The following is a 23637-nucleotide window of genomic DNA, read 5'->3' as shown; positions in this document are numbered from 1 at the left end:
TCAAACCCAACATCTGTAAGCTTAAAACATGCCTTTAATTGATTAGTTTTTATTTCTAAGACTTAACATTTTAAATTCTAATAATATGATATTATTTACTATTTTTTAATTCTTTTTTTTCTGAAGAATTAACAAGAAATATTGTATACGCTTAAATAGTGGTATTTTAAAATGGTCGTTGTGTAATTTAAGCAAGGATTTTATACGTTTAAAAAACGTTACCTATTATTGTAATTTAAACGTATATTGAGAAAAATCTATTAAATAATATAGATTATTTATAATTCACTTTGATTTTAATCATGTATTGATAGGCTGAAGTATTTTATTTGTATAGTTGTATTGCAAAATTATATTACCGGAGCCGAAGACGAATATGTAATACTTGGTAACACTGCAGTGATTAAATGCAAAGTGCCTAGTTTTGTAGCAGATTTTGTTTCAATTGAATCTTGGGTATCTTCGGATGGTCAAGAATACCGTCTATTAAGTGATAGATATGGTACCTATGAATTTGAACATAGTATTGGATGAGTCATGGGTGTATTGCGTTCTAATGTATACTATAAGCTCCTTTATATGTTGAAATCCGTCGGCTTTCTATTTAAGTACATTTTTTTATTTAAACTTAATTATTTTTAAAAATAGTTGTGAATCAGAACTATGAGTCCGAATTGATGCCTACAGAATATGTAATCCGAGGAAACTCGGCTATACTAAAATGTAGCGTGCCGTCGTTTGTAGCTGATTTTATTACTGTCGAATCTTGGGTGACGAGTGAAGGTCAAACGTATACTAGAGATTCAACTCAAAGTAAACAAATTTCCAGATGAAAAATTGTAGAGAGAGATTATGCTTTTTAAATGTCTGTATAATCATAGTAATCCTTAAATATAATCCAAAACATATCAGATTTCATTATCCTTGTACAGCTTTTATGTAGACACAGTTATTTTTTGGTTATCTTGCAAAAGTGTTAATTATTTTACAGTGGTAGTTCAAAATTATGTCACTGAAGCTGAAAATGAGTATGTAATACGTGGTAACACCGCGATAGTTAAATGCAAAATCCCCAGTTTTGTTGCCGATTTTGTGTCAGTGGATGCTTGGATAGCCGACAATGATACTACGTTTATTGCTCATACATTATTTAATGCGAATAACAATAATTGTAAGAATCCGTAAAAATATAATGAGGATTATTATTCCGAACGTTTGTCTAGAGATATCCTAACTAATATCCATATGCATAATATGCAATATTAATAGTTGGAAATAGTAGTCAAAGCATTTATTTTACCCTGCCGACAAATTTTAAATCGATTTTTCTTATGTTTGTAAATGTCTGTGTTAATCATAGTCGTATAATATATTTTTGTCAGTTGTCCATCAGTCTTATGAAGCCGAGGCTGATAACGAATACGTCATCAGAGGTAATAGCGTCATTATGAAATGCGAAATACCAAGTTTTGTTGCCGATTTTGTTTCGGTCACTCATTGGGTTGACTCCACTGGAAAATCGTATTACCAAGATAATGATTATGGTACCTATAAAACATAGCAGTATGAAAAAAGTCTGGTTATAAATATTGTTGTGTACTTACGCCTGCTGTGTATTTATTTCAATCCTATCTTGAATTGTTTTCAATAGTTTTGATTATGACTAATCGTTATTCTTTATTTTATAACCTTTTTGTAAACTATGTGCAAAAAAACTATGAATCAATCTACATAATTCTGTCCACTCATGCTTATTTATGTTTCAACTTTTTTTTTTTTATATACAGTGGTAAATCAGCTTTATCAAACTAGAGTTATTGACGAATACGTGCTGTTAGGAAATTCTGTAGTTTTAAAATGCCTCGTTCCAAGTTTTGTAGCGGATTTTATTCACGTGTTAGGGTGGGTGGACGACAGTGGAAACAATATCGGATCAATTGTCGATAAACAGGGTACAATACATTTTTGAACTCGAATACTCGATGTTTATTGTATGAATGATATGAATAATTTTGAATTTAAATATTATTGATCCTTTCCAATGTATTACATCGATATCAGTACAAAAATATATCTATTACTATATAATATAACTTTGAGAATAATTTTAAAAAAACGGATATTTAGTTCGTACTATTAATTAAATATGAATTTAGTTGTGGAACAATCATATCAACTTCGGGTTAATGATGAGTTTGTACTCAAAGGAAATACAGCCATATTAAAATGCATAGTACCCAGTTTTGTTGGAGATTTTCTTGAAATTATTGAGTGGGTGTCTGACTCTGGAGAATCGTATATTATGAATCAACTCTATAAGGGTTTGTGTTAACAATAATTGTTATATTTTGTAATGTATGATTTAAATTGTCAACAAAAAGAAAAAACAATTATTTTCCATCTACTGTCCTGAACCAATGAATGGGTTTTCTCAAAACTATAAGTTCAACATGTATATTGTACTTATATAATATAAATCTATATACTTTCAATACATATTTTACAGTTGTGAGTCAGTATTATGAAGCTCAAGTTTATGATATGTTTGTAATTAGAGGAAATACAGCTATTTTTAAATGTTCGGTACCCTCATTTGTGTCTGACTATGTTTATGTTGACTCATGGGAAGCTACTAACGGTGAAACATATTTTACTTCAAATACAGATCATGGTAGTTATTTTTGATACTTAAATGAACAATGATTATTGGTGTACCTATGTCATAATGTTTGGATTGAATACATTTATATTTCCTGTCTAAATATTATTGCCACAAAAAAATTCTACTCATTGGTTTTGTTCCATATTCAAATTCTGTAATAATATATTCATTTCTAATTAAGACATTTAAAGGTTAAAAAAAACTTTTAAATAATTTTATCCTAAAAAGTTTGCTGTTTGTTTCACATAATTTGAGCTGCTTCAAGCCTCAATATAATTAATTACATAGTTATTTATATTATACATTCATGTGTCATATAACCATATTTTGATTATGTACCTCTAATTAAATTTAGAAAATGTGTTACCTATTCAATTGGTTGATTTCAGCTGTAAATCAATATTATGAAGCAATTTTGTATGATATGTTTGTCATCAAGGGAAATACTGCAATTTTTAAGTGTATTGTTCCATCATTTGTTGCTGATTATGTTTCTGTTGTTTCTTGGGAAGATACTATTGGAAACAAATATTTTGTATCATCCGATAAAAACTTTGGTATTAATGTCTATTATTGTAGACTTAATAAAATGTAATCAAATAACATAATTTTCCTTTTTTTCTCGTCCTGTGTTCTTAATATTTAATTTCATCATTTAAAATTTCATAAAAATACAGTATACTTTTAACTATTGTTAAACTTTTCACTGTTATTAATACCACACACTGATGCTAAATAAATGTCATTGTATTTTTTCGAACAATTTCTGACTGTTTATTCTGAATTATTATCTTTTTTTAGTGGTCAATCAACTTTACACTGTTAATGTGATGGACGAATCTGTTCTTCGTGGAAATACTGCTATATTGAAATGTCACATCCCTAGTTTTGTTGCCGATTATGTGTTTGTGTCTAGTTGGACTTCAGACGATGGTGATGAGTATTCAATTAATGCAAATCATGTTTACGGTATTGAAATACAAAAATATCTTAATCGTCTAAAGTTGTCTTATTAGGTTCGAATATTTTTTTAAAGATTCGGCTTTTTTTTCTAAAATAAACAAGGCAGGGGTACGTTGCGGTTTTCCTTTTTTGTATCCCAATATTTTCATCATTTTCCTTTATGTTCCTCTGAATCCTGTATGAATGTGATGTATGAATGTGTTACGTAGTTAGTTAACTCTGAACAATTTGATACTTTGTATTCAATAGACTTATAAACATAGTAATTTTACATTTTGATATGGTTTAATTAATTAATGTATTATTAATTTATTTTCATTTTTTAATTATCTAAATAATATATCAATATAAAGTTTCAATTATTGTTCAGATGTTTATTGCTTTTGCTTTTAAACTATAATAATCGATGCAAAATTATATTTAACTTTATCCATTATGTATATATTTATGTACATAATGAATTGATAAATTACATACATTGTTATAAATATGAAGATGGTGCCACATGTATCATATTTTACTATATACACCAATTCCCAAAGTAAATAACCATACATATTGTTACTATCATTAAAACCAAATAACTTGAGGTGTATGAAAACGCTATCTATGCCATAGCAGTTTCATATTTTTGTTCAAGAACATCATACATTTTTGAAAACTCTTATTATTTTAATATTTTTTATAATTATTTTTATTGAAAAAAATGTAATGCTGCTATTGTTCAGAAAACGTTTACATCTATCTAGTATAGGTGTTTTAGTTTATAACTATATGATTATATCTCAAATGGGTTTTTCCTGCTCTGAATGGCGTTAACTCAATAATTATATCAAACGTTAATTTTTAAATGAAGCAATTTATAGTTTTCATACAATTATCTCTAATTTTTATTTGTTTAAAATAAATTTTTACATTCACTTTTTTTATAGTTTCCTATATAGTGAAAATTATTACTGTTGCGCTTTCTTAATATTATATATTTTTATTTGGCATCGATTATGTGAGATTTCATTACTATAAATTATTACTAACTTAAACAAAATAAATTGTTGATAACAATTAAAAATTGTTTACCTTAACATTTTATTTCTATTTTTAATTGTATTGAATTTAACAATTTTTTGAAATCTCTTATATTTTTACTAAGCTTCTGCAAAATAAATGTCTACAAATCAATTCTAATATAATTTAATTTTTAATATTCAAGATGGTAAATATTTGGTTTTACCTTCTGGAGAATTACATATTCGTGATGTCACACCAGAAGATGGAACTAAGTCTTATCAATGCCGAACTAAACATAGATTAACTGGAGAAACAAGACTTAGTGCTACTAAAGGAAGACTAGTTATTACAGGTTAGTAAAATATTATATAATCACTTACTTATTCACTAAAAAATATATTGGTAATGTATTATATGATACATACTTAAATATTCTATATCAAAAAGTTTATTTATGATGGTAATTTTTAGTTTCTAAGCAAAACAAAATTATGTCTAGTGTGATTAAATTTAAATTTAAATGTTTATCAAATTCAATTTTTTTTTATTTCTGTGTAAAATATTATTATTCTTGTCTATGATAAATAAATTGATAACTTGTCAAACAAATGTAATGAATTCCAAAATCAACTGATAATTTTTGGCAAATATTTTTACACATAACTTTCTAGTGTTTTTAATTTTCATATGATCTATTCAACATAATTTACCAATATATTTTGCTTAGTGTAATTCCAATAGCTAAATTATTATTCTTAATTTTGAGATTTAAAGTTAATAATAACAAATACCATTTTTAATTTCAAATTAATCCAAATATAAACTATTCTATAATGTTGTAGTTTTTTATGTATATTATTTGGATTTTGTATGAATTTTAATTTAGCTATTTGGTATAATAAATAATATATAATATTAAGATCATTGTTGCATTTATTTTAATGTTTTTTTATGTATAATTAAGATTTTGTTAAAATCAAAAATGTTTTAACATATTTTTAATTTTTAATATTAAATGCGTCAATGGTCTAAGTAAAATATTACTTTTTGAATATTATATTTTTAAATTAATAATGTATTCAAACACATATTCTTTAACTAATCCAGTTTTTTTTTAAATCATATTTTAATAGTTATTGATTATTTAATAATAATAATAATTTTATTATATTTTATTTATTCAACATAATGTTTGTACTGCGTATAAAGAAATGTGAAATATTTTATTCCGTCAAAATATAATGAAACTTGCTTACTGAAAAATATGTGTTTGAAAATGAAGCCTGAATGTTGGGATAGGGTACCCCTGCGACACATTAAAGCACAAGTCAATTGTGCAAAGTATTAAATCAAATAAAATGTTGATAAAAATTAAGTTATTTCATTTTTCGATTCTCCTGACATTAGAAAAAACTTTATCACTTCTTAGACCCCGTTGGTAGTTCATCTCCAAAATTTGCTTCTTTGGAAACTGGTAAGAGTTATCAGTTCAGATCTGGACAAAGTCTTGTGTTAACTTGTTCTGCTCAAAGTCATCCAGTACCAACATACAGGTAAGGACTAGAATTTGAATTGAATAAATTCATTAAAGCACATCGGTATAAGGGTTAGGAAAACCAGTTAAACGTAATTACATTTTAAATTATGAATATTATATAGCAAACTTTCATTGTATCTTACAATAATTACCATGCTACATATTATATACCTAGTCTTAAGTTTTATTTTATTTTAGATCCCATTACTAGTATTGCTCCAAAATTCTCGTCAACAACAAACATTCAAGGATTTAAAATTCATCGTTATAGTTCATTTGATATGCTTTGTCCTTCACAAGGGTACCCTGTACCAATTTCAAGGTGGGTAGGACATTATAAAAATCTAAAATACATTTTCCTTTTAAAAAAATACTAGAACCAGTAAGTTCGACTGCACCTAAATTTCCAATGATGGCAGAATCTTTCAAATCAAGGTTATTGCAAAGTGTAGATATGTTGTGTCCAGCCCAAGGCTATCCAGTTCCCGCTTATAGGTATACATTTTGCAATTTGAAATAATAAATATTTTTTAAAGTTTTAAACTATAAAGTGCATTAATCTTGAGCTTTAATGCAATTAGCAGAGACCCCTGTTTAAACATAATTTTGTTTCATTTCAAAAAATATTATTATGAGTATAATGAAATTTCTTGGTTTCAATTATAGAACCTATTGGCTTAAAAGCTCCAAGTTTTCCTTCAGAAGCTAAATCTGTTACCTACATAAAAAAAATGGACCAAAGTATTAGTTTATTATGTTTGGCCCAGGGATATGGTGTACCAACATTCAGGTAAAATATTTTATCGACTTATTCTTTATATATTTTGGGATAAAACAGAACCTGTAGGATTCAAGTCTCCTACGTTTCCGTCTTCTTCAAAGTCCAGTTGGTTTGTTAAAAATTTATTGGAACATCTTTCTTTACTTTGCTCGGCACAAGGGTACCCAGTCCCAGAATACAGGTAACAAAATTCAGAAGTTTTGATGTCTTGATTTAATTTTAAAGAAATTTATTGTATGATATAGTACACATATAGTATACTAAGATTATCATCTAATATTTTATAGTTAAAATAGTGAATAAAAATAAAAATAAAATACTCAGACAATCTCGAAATTGAATTTACCACTTACAGAACCGTATAGTCTTAAAGCACCTACATTTCCATCCGAGGATGAAACATCCAGATTCAAGAAAAAAAGTTCACACAGTATAAGTTTACTTTGTGAAGCTCAAGGCTATCCTATCCCTTCATTCAGGTATAGTTAGGCATTTATAGTAAAATCTTTTGGTATAATTTATAGAACCAGTAGGTCTTAAGTCGCCAGTATTTTCATCTGACGCAGAAAGTGCAAGGTATAGAAAACGGTCTAATAATAATTTATCAGTATTATGTTCAGCACAAGGGTACCCTACTCCAAGTTTCAGGTGAGATTATTCCACAATGTTAATTTAATGTCAATACATTTTACTTGTCTTAACTCACATAAAATATTTTTAAAACATTTCTGTTTTTCAATAATTATTCTAGTCACAAAATGTTTATTCTTAAAGAAAGTAGACTTACCTTATTCTGACATTTAAGCTGAAGATCAATTGTTTGTTCTTACATGTATTTTCATTATAAATTTTACCTACATTGTTTTATCTATCCAATCATTTATAGATCCTGTTGGTATAAAATCACCTGCTTTTTCGTCTGATTCAAAAGGAACTATATTTAATCGTAGGGCTAAATCTGATATTGTGCTGTTGTGTGAATCACAAGGATATCCAGTTCCTGATCATAGGTGAGAGGATATTGTAGATATATTTCCATAAAGCGTGTAATTGAAAATATAGAAAGGTTTTTTTTAATGAGTTACATTATAGTCGCATGGGTAAATCTTTCACTGGCATTTGGGTTCAAAGAACATAGTATTTAATTTTTTTCAAAATACAAATCTAACATTTTATACCAACTAAATTTTCAGAACCTGTTGGTTATAAAGCACCTACATTATCATCAGATTTTTCTAGTACAGGGTTAAAAAAACGAGTAAAAGGTCCAATTGTTTTATTGTGTCAATCACAAGGATATCCTGTACCCGATTTTAGGTGAGAACTAGATGTGAATCTTATAATTTTGAATTTCAAATTACCTCTTGTTAAAATGTAATGATTATAGCAGTCAAAATTATAAGACACAAACAAATTCAAACCATCATATTTTTATGAAAAATAGTGTCCAAGAATTAAATATTATGTAGATATCATAATATATGTATTAGGAAATAAAATAAAAATTAGTAACTAGCAATTACTTATTATTAAACATATTTTGTTAAAACAGGTTAAGTTAGTATTGTTTATTTTTTAAATAGTAAATTATAATAAATTAATTTGTTTTTAAAGACAACTCAATTATGCCGTTTTATGGGGTATACTCTGTAGGATTATGATTGAGTTATTGGTAAAAAATATTACTATCAAATTGTTCATAGATAGTTAACATTTTTTTTTTTTTTTATCTTTATTAGGGACTATATTTTTTGTTGATTACAATAAAATAAATAATTATTACATCTTTTTCTTTTGAGTATACTGTCGTATATTAAATTATTTTTGACTTAAATTTTTTTTATTCTGAAAATTCTTATAAATTAAATTATGAATCACCTACCTATTTGTTTTAAAATTCAAGAAATACTTACCTTGCTTCCAACATTCAGATTTTGACTTGTTTATTTAAATAAGCATTCAAGTAATTTTTAATTTGTGTCCAGAACCCATAGGATTTAAATCTCCTACACTATCTTCAGATTTTGAAGGTACTCGCTTAAGGAAAAGTTCTAAGAATGCTATTGTTTTACTGTGTCAATCTCAGGGATATCCTGTCCCAGAATTCAGGTGAGACCATTGTACAATAATATAAAAACTTATTTTGATGTTGTACCTTTTAGAGCCCGTTGGCCTAAAATCTCCCTCGTTTTCCGCCAAATCAGAAACATACAAATTTAAAATGAAGTCTTTTGCTGACTTGAATCTATTATGTGACGCACAAGGATATCCTATCCCAGCATTCAGGTTTGAAATAATATAATATTGATAGTGGTTCTCTTTAAAATTATCCTAATTTTCTGTAGATCCAGTTGGTGTAAAAGCTCCTTCACTGTCATCTGATATAAAACGTAGTTGGATAGAAAGACAAATTAATAAAGGGATTGGTATACTATGTCTAGCACAAGGTTCCCCGGTTCCTGTATCTCGGTAAGACAAAATCATAAATATACTTAGGTTTCACATTGAGTTAATATAAAATTCTTATTAGAATTTTTCTCATTTTTTAACATTGTGGAATAATATTACTATTAGGAAATATGTTTTGATCTGATAAAATATTTCCTCTTTAGACACTGTTGGTGTTAAAGCCCCTACTGCACCTGATGATAAAAGCAGAACAATCATACGTCATTCAGGGCAATATATAACACTTTTTTGCCAGACTCAGGCTTTTCCTATACCGTCTTTCAGGTCGGTAGTACTTTACAATTATAATTTTTTTTTTTTATGTATCGTAATTATTTACAAAGTACCAACTACAAAAATAAATATCGATTTATTTCAAGTCTTAGATAAAGTTAGATAATAATATGTATCAAAGTACATTCAAAACATATAATAATATCAATACACTAGGTAATTTAAGATAGATTTAACTATACTAGATTAATTCTGTTTTTATACTGTATAATACAGAACCTTTGGGTGCCAAACCTCCATCATTAGCTTTGGATGAAAAAAGTCGTTTTGCATTTCGATATGCAAATGAAGACGTGTCGTTGTGGTGTCAACTACAAGCGTACCCTATACCTGCATACAGGTTCGTTTAGATAGGTTTAAAATTGTCATTAAATGAGTATCCAAACAATTCCAGAACCTGTTGGTGTTAAAAAGCCCACATTTGCAAGTGACGATAAAATTCATTCTTTTGAACGTGTACAATATTCTAACATAGCTCTTTTATGTGAAGTTCAAGCATACCCGATTGCAACTATACGGTATAGTAGATGATTTTAATATTAGTCACAATAAAAAAAAAAATTAATTCTTTAAAAGAGTTTATATATTTATAAAAACCTACATAAATACAGCTGCATATTAAAAAAAGGTTATAACTATATACTAAATGTGCAATAGAACAAAATATAATTATGATATCTTATAGTTTTGAACCATAATCTATAGATTAGTTATTTATTAATTATACAACCTTAGTCCTTGAATAAAGTTTTTTCACCACAAATAATTTTAAAAAACATTATAGTAATAGTTACATCTAATCTGTTTACATAATGTTATAATAATTAAAATTCTAAGTAGACTTAGGCCAATATTTTATAATAGTATGAATAAAGTTTATTTAGCTGTATGTATATAAAACAATGTTCTTCTGAAGTTCAAAATAATAACAGATTTCAATTATTTTATCTGTTACAAATATTATTCAGAACCAATTGGGATGAAATCTCCTAGTTTTTCAACAGATACAAAAATTTCAGCATACATTCGATCACTAAATGCTAATATTGGTCTACAGTGTCAAGCACAAGGTTTCCCAGTTCCTAATTTTCGGTAAATATTACTCAAATCTGTCATTATAATTCTGGATAAATTGTTTATTTATTTAATAATACTACTCACATTAAAAACAAATTATAAAGTTATACTATATTTTTTAAAAAAAGGAAATAAAACGTATTTCTTGAATTAAATTTGTATTATTAATTAATTATTAAAGATAAACTGATTAATTGGGTTTAAGTATAGTATTATTGTATTTCATTGTCAACATTTTTTTTAAAAATTGAGATTGCTTAAAAATAATACTCGCACGTTATTTACTATTTTATAATTTTACGTTCCTAATATTGTGTTGGTATAAAATTTAATTATTTTATTAATTAAGAGTATGATACAGATGTTTTAAAATTTTAACTATTATAAACTAGGAAATTATGGACTAAAATCATAAATCTACTGTATATTATATAGTAACAATATATATCATTATATTTATTGATTAATGATTTTTCACATTTTTATTTTTTATTTTTATTTTCAACTGTTAGTAATTAGTTTAAAGTACTATATTAAATTGTAATTAATAACTAAATAGGTAGGTAAATAGAATATCTAAGAAATCCTAACTAGATTCGAAAGACCAAGTTTTTTCTTTATTTCTTTGTGATTACAATGTTTTTAAGTAATATACCTAACCTATCTTAAATTATTTCAATGTGTACTATACGAATATCAGATATTAGTGCACACTAAATAAACTAAAACATTAAACCGTCTAAATGGTTTTGTTGAACAGATCCAATAGGAACAGTGATTCCTAAAGTACCAACAAAATCAAAGTTTGACCACGTTGACGGGGTTTTTGGTCAGTATATTGTGTTATTATGTGAGACTCAAGGTCATCCGGTACCTGTATTCAGGTAGATTTATAGATCTAAATTTTACCACTAACTATATACTAACTAAACATAACTTAAAAATGAGGATAAATAATAATGTATTAATGATATTTCGGGCTTCATTAAGACAGGGACTACCTATATTGATGACAATAATTACTTATTCCATTTGTTATAGTTTCTTTGTATTATCATATCCATACATGTTCTTAGATCCCCAAACAAGTATTTCACCAAAAATTAAAAAAGAAGAACTAGCCATTTTAATTGGAAAACCATTTATGATTGAATCTCATATATCAATGGTTTGTTCAGCTCAGGGATTCCCTGTCCCTTATTTTCGGTATGTAAATTAAGTATAAAATTTTTGTGTGTTTAAACGAAATGCCAGTCACTGCATTATCACAATATTAAGATCCTACATTTTACATTAGACTATCTGCAATTATGTATATGTATTATACATACTTAATTAGGATTAACCCTGCACGTCAAAAAAAATTTTTAATATTTATGTAGGTATTAATTCAATAGTTAAAATTATATTGTGCTTATAAAATTAAAAAAAAAAAAAATAGAATTTACCCAACATTTGGGTTTTCATAATTTTTAGTATTATCTTTATTTTCCAACTCCATACAAATTACTTAGTTTAAACAAATTTACAGAACCCACAGGAAATTTATCTCCAAAAGCTCCCGGTGAAAAATATGAAGGAGGAAAATTAATAACAACTGCTTTTAAAAAAAATGTCCTCATTGTTTGCAATGTGATTGGTTTTCCCATTCCTATATATCGGTATGTAATAATATTTATTTTTGAAGGTGACCTGTAAAATAGTTGAAATTAGTCTTGGGACTATTGGGAGCAAGATATATTTTCTACAAATTCTTCTAAGATTCGTGTGTTTTAATGTGTTAATAATAATTTAAATGGGGTTCCTGTCCTATTATTTCATACTTAAAAATATTCAAATAAAAAAGCACAAAATTACAGAACCACGTTCAAATATTGCTGGTAAAGTTTCTAAAGAACGTTTTGAAGGCAATCATTTTATTGCTAATGGACAAGCCGTACTCTTGTGCCCTGGTCAAGGTTTTCCTATTCCCAAATATGAGTAAGTTATGACTTATGTTCAAATATACTTTATGTCCTATTTTCGTTCAAATGCATCAGTGTTAAATTAATAGTTACCCAACTGGAATTACAAACAGAAATTCTTAGTCGAATAATTTATGTAAAATATGTTAGTGACCAGTGTTTTATCTAATTCCTATCCTATTCAAGAATACTCAGTTCCTAAATCCATGGTGTATAGTTTTTGATATTTGACACTTATTCTTATGAGTAACACAATTTGCCACTAGAAATTTATATAAAACATAGCTATAAACAAACATTGCACAATATGTAGGTTTATTAAAAAATGTATGAGGTTTTTCCACATTTCATATCTATTTTATTTGTTTTATTTAATATTGTTTGATTGTTACATTTTAATGCAAACAAATTATTTTTAAATTTGATTTAAATAGTAAAGACCTATTATTGGTTAATTCATTCCATAAATTCAAAATTGATAAATTATATTTATTATTTTACATTTTTTATCTGTGTAATGATTACACAATTTAGAATTCTAACTAAAATAGGCTGTTGAATTTTTATACTTAGTTGCTTCTATTATCTAAACTAAATTATTAAATTTATTTGTTTCTTTAGATTTTATGTTGAATTTTAACAACAGCATAACAAAATGAATGTTTATTTTAAAAAAACTTTTTAATACCTATCATTTATAACTATCCTAATTTTAAATATCTAAAAATTCATGTTGATACTAGTAATAATTATTAATTCATGTAAAAATCCCTTTTAAACAAATACTTTATAAACTGCCTTTTTTATTTAAATCAAAAAGAAATGTGACTTCAAAATATTATGTTATTACTAATTTAGATATTTTAAAATCTCAAGCATACAATAAAAAAAATTTTTTAAATATTAACCAATTCATTTTTTAAGAAGTCACATTTCTAAAATATATTATGATAAAAAATACAAAGTTATTCATAATGAGTATATTTGTGGACAGGTGGTACAAGTTTATTGAAGGATCGAACAAAAAACAAGCCGTGACATTAGATGATAGAATTAAACAAGTTTCTGGAACATTGATAATACGTGAAGCTAAAGTAGATGATTCAGGCAAATATTTATGCGTTGTCAATAATTCTGTTGGTGGTGAAAGCGTAGAAACTGTGCTGACAGTTACAGGTAAATTTATTTTTGAATTATATTCATCTTTTCAAATTAGTTTTTTAAAAGTATATTATTTTTATTGAATTGTATTTTTTTTAAATTTAATATTATTATATATGATTTTGAAATTGCAGCTCCATTAAATGCAATTGTTGAACCTACCATTCAAACTGTGGATTTTGGACGACCTGCTACTCTGACTTGCAACTATGAAGGAAATCCAGTAAAAACCATTTCTTGGTTGAAAGATGGTAAACGGTTGAGTTCTCATGATGGAAGAGTATTGAGAATTGATTCAGTACGCAAGGAAGATAAAGGAATGTATCAATGCTTTGTAAGAAATGAGCAAGAAAGTGCTCAAGGAAGTGCTGAACTCAAATTAGGAGGAAGATGTATGTAGTCTTGATATTTTTTTAAGTATATTTTTTTTGTTAATTTGATTTAATTTCAATATTTTTACAGTTGAGCCGCCCCATATTAAAGAATATTTCAATGACAACACTATGCAGCCAGGAGTCTCTTTGCACTTGAAATGCATTGCATCAGGAAATCCCACTCCTGAAATTAACTGGGAATTAGATTCCAAACGGCTCAGTAGCACAGAAAGGTCTGTAGAATAAAAATTCTAATAACTTGTATTCTACTCAATTAATATGTTTAGGCTTCGTATTGGGCAACATATTACAATGGCAGGAGAAGTAGTTTCATATCTCAATATCTCATCAGTCCACACTAATGATGGAGGTCACTATAGATGTGTAGCTGTATCTAAAGTTGGAACTGCTGAACATACTGCACATCTCAATGTTTACGGTCTTCCTTTTATTAGACCGATGGATAAGAAAAATATAGTGTCTGGAGAAAACCTTTTTGTTACTTGCCCAGTTGCTGGATACCCATTGGAATCAATCACATGGGAAAGAGGTAGATATTAAACGTTTAATTCATCAATATTCAACATACTATGCTAATTAAATTATATAATTTAATAAAAATTTAATTATTAGACAATCGACAGCTTCCTATCAACCGCAAACAAAAAGTATTTCCAAATGGCACTTTGATTATTGAAAATGTCGAAAGGTCTTCAGATCAAGCTACTTACACATGTGTTGCTCGAAACGCCCAAGGACATACTGCTAAAGGAAATCTAGAAGTGCAAGTGATGGGTATGTTAATATTTTATTACACTTTATAAACATAATTTACTCTATCTTTTCTTCATATCTACTAAAAAAAAATTATTTTTACTATTCAATTGTTCTATTTAATGCATTTTAAATTTCATACTTATTATATGCATTTATCAATTTAAAACAAACTCCGAGAACAGGATTAATAATTAAATCAATAATTTTATTGTAACCAAAGTTAAGGTTGCAACTATTTTTTTTCATTCTATTTAAAGAATAAAAAAAAATACTATTTGACAACAAAATTAGAAATTCTTAGCAGAAAAATAACAGTTTAAATATGAAGAATAGATTATGGAGTGTAATTAATTGTTTCAGAAAATTATAATAATTATCATAAGCCTATAAACGAATTTATAGAGTATACATATATAAGAAAGTTAGTTTTTAGCTTTCATTCAAAATGTATAGTTCATTAATAATAATTAATGTTTCATAGTTAATATATTGTAGAAGTATTACACAGTTATTACTTTTCAAAACATTAACAATTGAATAAATACTATACATTTTGATTTTTGATACACTGATTAGCAAATGCTATATAACAGAAATAAAAAAAATCTCATATCAACATGAATTATTAGTATATTTTAATATTGTAATTTAAAAATAAACTAGTGGAATTGTTGTTGGTTATTTAATAACAATACATACATTTTGTTAATAAGCTAGAATTATCAAACTATAAAATCTTGATTTGATGATAATCCAATTAAATAAGTCTCAACACTATTAGTTTACTTATTTCATCTACAGGTAAGTGAACTTTGGTTGTTTGTTAAAATTTATCCATTCAGGTAAAAAGTTTATCATACTTCTGACAATATAACAAACACAATAAACAATATAATTTTTAGTTCCACCTGTTATATTACCATTTGCATTTGACGGAGAAACCAATGCTGGCGATAATGCCCAGTTAACTTGTCATGTGAGCAAAGGTGATATGCCTCTCGAATTGTTTTGGACTTTTTTGGATGGCAATAATCGTTCAGTTCCACTTCCTGAACTTACTACTATAAATAGGATAGGAAAGAAAATAGCTGTACTTGAAATACCTGTGGTAACACAGTTTCATCGTGGTACATATGTGTGTACCGCAAATAATCGTGCAGATCGAGTTTCACAATTTGCTGTTTTGTCTGTGAATGGTAAACAATTAAGGAGGGCAAATAAAAAATAATGTACTTAGCATGTCTGTTGTACTTACTTACTCTTAACTGTTGGCAATATGGCGCTAAAAGTTATTTTTTTAGATTTAAACAATAAATTCCTCTTCATATTATTTCCTATGATATTTAAAACAATACACCTGTTATTAGTACCGCCATTGATGAAACCATTTTCGTTCGAGGGTGAATCAAATGTTGGCGAAACTGCTCAGCTCACTTGTCATGTAATAAAAGGTGACACTCCGTTAGAAATAACATGGGTGTTTCAAGGCCCAGATGGTCGTATTCAACCTATGCCACAGCCAATAATAGAAAATAGAATTGGAAAAAAAATAACAATGTTAGAGATACCTACAGTTACAGAATATCATCGAGGAAGCTACTCATGTATAGCAAAAAATAGAGCAGGAATCGTCAATCAAACTGCACTTTTGATGGTTAATGGTATACAGAGGAGCATATTTTGAAAATTCAACTGTAACAACACAACATTAGCACTAGCACATTTTGCTTTTTGTTTACCTAGTTCCCATTTTCCATGCATTCTTAACAACAACTATTATAATACTCAAAATGAAATAGAACTTTGATTTATTCATGATACCTTTTCTTACAATTTTTAGTACCCCCTTCAATAATGCCTTTTTCTGTTGATGGCGAGTTGAGTGTTGGCGATAACGCTCAATTAACATGTCATGTAGCACGAGGTGATATGCCAATTAACATATCTTGGACATTTCAAAGTACTGATGGTGGAACAGTGGGATCATTGCCTGAGCCTATATTGCTTAATCGAATAGGGAAAAAAATTGTTATGCTAGAAATACCGTCAGTAACTGAATATCATAGAGGCTTTTATACATGCATAGCAACAAATAGAGCTGGTGTTATCGAACACACAGCAAAATTAATGGTCAACGGTAAAGATCATCAGTTAAAATTCGCACAATAGTATTATTATTAAGCTTCAGCCAGCACATCTGCATGTCCAGATTATTATAGCCTTGATAGGTATCAGCCTTTTCCATCCTATTATTATGTTTGTACCAAAAAATATTTTCAATAGATTTATCCAAATTATTAAAGAGTGTTATTTATAAAAAAATTCTTTCAGTTAAAATATTTAATTTTGACTTCCAAAATTATTATAATATACCAAAGAATTGTTATTAATTATTTGTTATAACTTATTAATAATAAATACAGTTAATAATCTTGTAGATAAATTAAAATCTTTTAACTGGGTGTTCCTTGATAATTCTACACATAGTGATGAAAAACTATTAAAGCACTGCTTTCTGACTAACAAAATGTTTGAATTACTGGAATACAGAAGTACTATACATTTTAGGGTTAATACAGTTTGTACTTTTATTCAATTTTTAACTACTGTTCCTGTTGAAAAAAAATTCCATAGGTTTTTCTCTTTAGATTGGATTTTGAAACCATCTTCATTAATGATTGTGTCAAAAATCATCTATATTTTTTGCTTGATATTATTTGGTTTATTAATAATTTACAATAAAGTGATTTTACAGACTATGTAAATAAACTATTTTTATAATTATTATTTATTACCATCACAAATGTTATTTTTAATCGAATACAATGTGATTTTTGTTCTCAAATTTTTTAAACACTATCACATCCAACATCAATATTAAGGTATATTTAACATATAAATATTAAATATGGACTTTTCTTCAATATTCTGTGATTTCTGAAAATTATTTTGCAATATTTGTACCGAATTTAGTGGTAGTGCTTCAATTCTCAACTTCTTGAAGTATAAAATATTTACAGTACTTCCACGCATCAGACCATTTGAGTTTGAATCAGCAGTATTTGCCGGTGAACCGGTTCAACTAACATGTTTTGTCACTAAGGGCGATAAGCCATTGCGAATATCATGGTATTTACATAGCAAAGAATTGACATCTCAAACTGGAATTACAACTAGCACAATGGGAGACAGAGCAAGTAGCTTATCTATTGCTTCTACGGGTCTTTCCAACGCTGGAAATTATACTTGTGTTGCTCAGAATGCTGTTGGAATGGATTATTATTCTGCATATTTGGAAGTAAATGGTATACACTTGGACGATTTTTTTTCTTCAAAATCTTTGTAACAAGTTGAAAGCTTTCTTTAATTGTTTATCTGGAACCACTTAAATAATTTCGATGCAACCGATTAAGGCGTTTGGATTTTGATATTCCTGTAGTTAGTTTGTGAAGTATGTAAAATTTTCCTTCATTATTTATTCCTTAACATTGATATTATGATACTTTTTTATTTTATAATTTATATAATCTTAAAAGAGAATACTTGTACAAAAAATGATCTGGTTTTTTTAAAGACAATTTTAACTATAATCAGTTACTTGTGAATGTAAGATTATCAATTTCAAATAATAATATAACACATTAAAAATTCTAGTGCCTCCGCGTATCAGGCCATTTGAATTTGAATCGGCTGTCTATGCTGGTGAACCAGTTCAGTTGACTTGTCTAGTGACAAAAGGTGATAAACCTTTAAGGATATCATGGTACTTGCAAAGCAAAGAATTAACAGTTCCTCAAACTGGTATAGTAACCAATAATTTGGGTGATCGAGCTAATAGTTTGTCAATATCCTCGGCTGGTATTTCCAACCGTGGAAATTATACATGTGTAGCTCAAAATGCTGTTGGAATGAATTCATATTCTGCATATTTGGAAGTCAATGGTACAATATAGAATATTATGAAACAATTGTATTCCTATAAACATTAAGTAATTTATGTACATTTATGCTTATCGCAATACATATATTATATATTCTTTATTTCCCTATAATTTCCTACCTATATTCATTATGATCCTATTATCAGTTAAACAAATGATGAACAATCATTAAGGACAAAATAAGTAATGTTTGTTATATTATACCAATGTAAGTTTGTAATATTAATCAATTATTAAAACATGATACTCTAAGCTGAAGTTAATTTTCATGGTTTCCAGTGCCTCCTCGAATAAGACCATTTGAATTTGAGTCAGCAGTTTTTGCTGGTGAACCAGTGCAAATAACATGTCTTGTGACTAAAGGCGATAAGCCTTTAAGAATATCGTGGTATTTCCACACTACAGAACTTACGTCATCTCAGACTGGAGTTTATACAAGCTCTATGGGTGATAGATCAAATATTTTATCCATTCCTTCTGCTGGTCTTCCTAATGGTGGAAATTATACATGTGTGGCACAAAATGCCGTAGGAATGGATTATTATTCTGCATATTTGGAAGTTAATGGTACAATATTATTAGGTTTAAATAAAAATGTTAGTTATTGTATGATTATATAACTTACCTAATGATGGCATATATTATAGTTTCAGTAGTTTGTTTTTAAATGGATAATGACCACACTATTTTCCTTCTTATCCTTTTTATAAAAATATTGAATTAATAAAATATGTACAACTCTAAGAAAAAAGTATTAAACTTAGACTTCTTAGTCCATTGCAGTACATAATATTTTATCATGTATCTCAGAAAATCTGCCAAAAATTATAATTACTGGATTATTTTGTATGACTTATAAAATAATTATTAATGAATTACATAAAAGAATGAATATTGGATAAATTATATTTTATTTGTCGCACAAGTGCACAACTATTGAGCATTCAGTACTTAGATATTGCTGATCAAAATATTGTTGATGAGTCTTCTTTAGTATTCAAACATTTATTTAGTAGGCATTTAACATTTTTTTCAAACAATACGATTAGTCTGTTGTTGTTAGTAGGTACATATTAAATTATTTACATATTAAAATAATTTATTTGCTTTAAATTTATTTTTAAATTATTATAATTTACCACCACCACAGTTGTCTTCATTGCTATACCTAGTTTATTATTATTAAGAAGTTACTTAGACATAAGTACCTATTTCTGATGATAACAATACAAAATTGTATGTAAAATACATTTAAAAAAGTATTCCTAACGAGAATGCTGGTGAAGAATTATTAATTAAGAGTAAATTATTTTTTTGTTTAATATTTACTTATGATAGGACTTATATGAATTTATTATAATACCTATGTTTAGAAAACATTAACTTGATAAATGTCTTGTGCCATTTACAGTATGCCCAAAAATCTTACCATTTTCATTTGGTGAAACACCAAGTAATGCTGGTGATTCAGTGCAAGTTGTCTGCACTGTTGTTAAAGGTGATAAACCTTTACGTATTAGTTGGAATTTTTATGGGGAAGAGTTATCGTCTAATATGGGTATTACTACAACGCCTGTAAGTGATTCGATGAATGTCTTGTCCATACCTTCTGTCGGGACTGCAAATCGAGGAAACTATACTTGTGTATCTAAAAATTCAGCTGGATATGACTCGTATACAGCTCAACTATTGGTTAATGGTAGCATTTTTTACTAAAATTAGTATGCTTACTGTAGATGATGCAGCACTCCTCTTCCAATAGAATTCTATCCTCGAGGTAACTTGACAATAAGCTTAGGTACTTCATTTTTTTTTCGTCAGTTTATTTTATTTAACAAGTATGAGAGTAATTATCTGAATATTGAACATTAAACTTATTTCCCAATTGTAGAATCATAAATAGTTTTCGTTGATCATCATTAATATAACTTTTAAGTTATAATAAGCTAACACGTGCATTTGCAGTTCGACCACAAATCTTGCCATTTTCATTTGGAGATAATCCTAGTAATGCAGGTGATAAAGTTCAAGTTGGATGCACGGTTGCAAAAGGTGACCAACCGTTGCGTATAAATTGGAATTTTTATGGCGAAGAACTATCGTCAAACATGGGCGTTAGCACCATGGCTGTCGGAGATTCAATGAATGTTTTGTTTATTCCATCTGTTGCTCCTTCGAATAGAGGAAATTATACTTGTGTTGCAAAAAATCCTGCTGGATATGATTCATACACAGCTCAACTTTTGGTTAATGGTATATATTATACCTATACTCCTTAGTCTATATTATAATACACGCAACTATCGTATTTAGTAGTGCAACAGTTCTGAATCCTATTTAATCCTTTTATAGTTTTATCGTTTAAAAAAATATATTTATAGTATATTTAAATACTGAATAAAAACAAAAAAAACTAAATTATACTGTAATTGATTGTATTAAAATTGTACTAAGGAAAACAAATTGCACACATATTTTTGCTTCTAATATAGTGCGTCCAAAAATATTACCATTTTCTTTTGGTGATACGCCTAGCAATGCTGGAAATACTGTTCAAGTTGCATGTACAGTCTCAGAAGGTGATAAACCGTTACGTATTAGCTGGAATTTCTATGGTGAAGAACTATCATCAAACATGGGCGTTAGTACTATGCCCGTTGGAGAATCAATGAACGCTTTGTTTATCTCATCTGTTGCTCCCTCAAACAAGGGAAACTACACTTGTGTTGCACAGAATTCAGCTGGGCTTGACTCATTTACAGCTCAACTTTTAGTTAACGGTATCCAATATTACCCGGATTTTAACTATTTGTCTATGTGTATATAGTGCAGCACTCTTATCCTAACCATGTCCTAAGTGCGTTTAAAGTTTAGTATATAAATATGTTAGTCGTTAGAAATATAACCATATTTTTGACATCCTATAAGAAAATATTTCATTGTATCATCACATATAAATATATAACTATGTATCTATAACAAAACAATATTTTATTTTAAAAATTATAAAAAGTGTACAATTTTTTAGAAATGTAAATCAGCCATTTGGCAATATTACCTATTGATTCTTACAGTACGTCCTAAAATATTACCATTCTCTTTTGGTGATTTGCCAAGCAACGCTGGAAACCCTGTTCAAGTCGGGTGCACTGTTATGGAGGGTGATAAACCTTTACGTATTACTTGGAATTTTTATGGCGAAGAATTATCATCAAACATGGGTGTTAGTACTATGCCTGTTGGAGATTCAATGAATGTTTTGATTATACCATCGGTGGTCCCTTCTAACCGCGGGAATTACACTTGTTTAGCAAAAAATTCAGCTGGAAATGATTCTTTTACTGCTCAGCTCTTAGTAAATGGTAGTGATTTTAGTCCCCAATTTACAGCAACTATTAGATTTACTATAATATAATATGCATATGTTTTTAAATCTGTAGTTATTATTTATTATTTATGCATATATTTCCTCATTTAATTCTGTAAAATTATAATTTAAAAATCCTTTAAACCGATTAAAAATTATATTTATTTGGGTGTAGCACATGTCGAACATTTAAATTTATAACTAAGAACTGCCTATTTCAGTATTACCAAAGATCGTTCCTTTTTCGTTTGGAGACGGGCCGGTAAATTCTGGTGAATCTATTCAAGTCGTGTGTTCGGTATCAAAGGGAGATCGTCCAATGTCAATAACTTGGAGTTTTTATGGCGAAGCTTTATCATCTGATATGGGTGTGACCACACAAATGTTGGGAGATGCGACTAATTTTTTGTCTATTCCTTCGGCCGGTCCTTCAAATCAAGGAAACTATACTTGCATCGCTAAGAACAATGCCGGACTTGACACGTATACTTCACAGCTCGTGGTCTACGGTATTTAACAGAAAAAAAAACGGGATAACGATCATGTTAACAAAACTAGCAGCATGGTTAACGCGTAAAAAATTATCGTTTAGTTTATCACGAAGACACTAACACCAGCACTGCAGCTTAATATTCCTATAATAATAATAATAATTATAGGTGCCTATTTATTATAAATATTTATAATCGTTTCAACCTTTTCGACTTTAATTTAGGTATGTTAGTTTTTAGACGTCAATGTCGGTATAGGATATAGGTACTATCATTAGTTGATGTAAATACTAATTGTAAAATATTAATTTGTTTAGTTTATAGTATTTCCCCTATCACTACACCACCTAATTTGTATTGAATTTATACACGAATGAAATTTGGACGTTGTTGATAATTATTTTTAGTATTACCCAAAATTTTGCCGTTTTCCTTCGGAGACGGACCCGTCGATGCCGGGGAGTCTGTCCAACTGTCTTGTTCAGTGGCCAAAGGTGATAAACCAATGTCGATAACTTGGAGTTTTTACGGCGAAGAACTGTCTTCTCACATGGGTGTCACCACGCAAATGTTTGGTGACACGACAAATTTTTTATCGATCCCTTCAGTCAGTGGCTCAAATCGGGGAAATTACACTTGTGTCGCTAAAAACTCGGTTGGGCTCGACTCGTTTACATCTCAACTGATGGTCAATGGTACAATAACGAGTTATTTTTATATTCATCGCATGTCCCGTACATAATAAACAATAATATGTTATTGTTCTCAGCACAACGCTTACAACAGGTGGTG

At 28.1% G+C, this 23637-nt stretch overlaps 1 protein-coding gene across 50 annotated transcripts in view; it reads left to right on the top strand.

Annotated features, from left to right (window-relative positions):
- LOC111037870 (Down syndrome cell adhesion molecule-like protein Dscam2) overlaps positions 1-23637 on the top strand; it is a 65757-nt gene that overhangs the window by 20561 nt on the left and 21559 nt on the right. For 10 of the 50 annotated variants that reach the window (XM_022320698.1, XM_022320668.1, XM_022320665.1 and 7 more), the window contains exons 5-11: positions 4836-4985; positions 11847-11976; positions 13729-13910; positions 14030-14287; positions 14358-14502; positions 14557-14819; positions 14903-15064. In XM_022320698.1, the coding sequence (XP_022176390.1) occupies positions 4836-4985; positions 11847-11976; positions 13729-13910; positions 14030-14287; positions 14358-14502; positions 14557-14819; positions 14903-15064 (1290 nt within the window). Of the gene's footprint in view, positions 1-337; positions 503-648; positions 814-1382; positions 1545-2156; positions 2322-2506; positions 2672-3051; positions 3220-3463; positions 3632-4835; positions 4986-6062; positions 6187-6368; positions 6493-6836; positions 6961-7475; positions 7600-7837; positions 7962-8144; positions 8269-8936; positions 9061-9296; positions 9421-9909; positions 10034-10661; positions 10786-11530; positions 11655-11846; positions 11977-12629; positions 12751-13728; positions 13911-14029; positions 14288-14357; positions 14503-14556; positions 14820-14902; positions 15065-15948; positions 16243-16413; positions 16708-16886; positions 17184-18066; positions 18352-18700; positions 18989-19266; positions 19555-20398; positions 20687-20952; positions 21241-21479; positions 21768-22061; positions 22350-22575; positions 22864-23252; positions 23541-23637 lie in introns of all 50 variants that reach the window. The other 40 variants (XM_022320711.1, XM_022320717.1, XM_022320679.1 and 37 more) reach the window with 35 other exon arrangements.

Source organism: Myzus persicae, unplaced genomic scaffold (genome assembly GCF_001856785.1).
Source record: "Myzus persicae strain clone G006 unplaced genomic scaffold, MPER_G0061.0, whole genome shotgun sequence".
Classification (NCBI taxonomy): Eukaryota; Metazoa; Arthropoda; class Insecta; order Hemiptera; family Aphididae; genus Myzus; species Myzus persicae.
The sequence above is the reverse complement of the archived record's forward strand: the minus strand, read 5'-3'. Positions and strand labels throughout refer to the sequence as shown.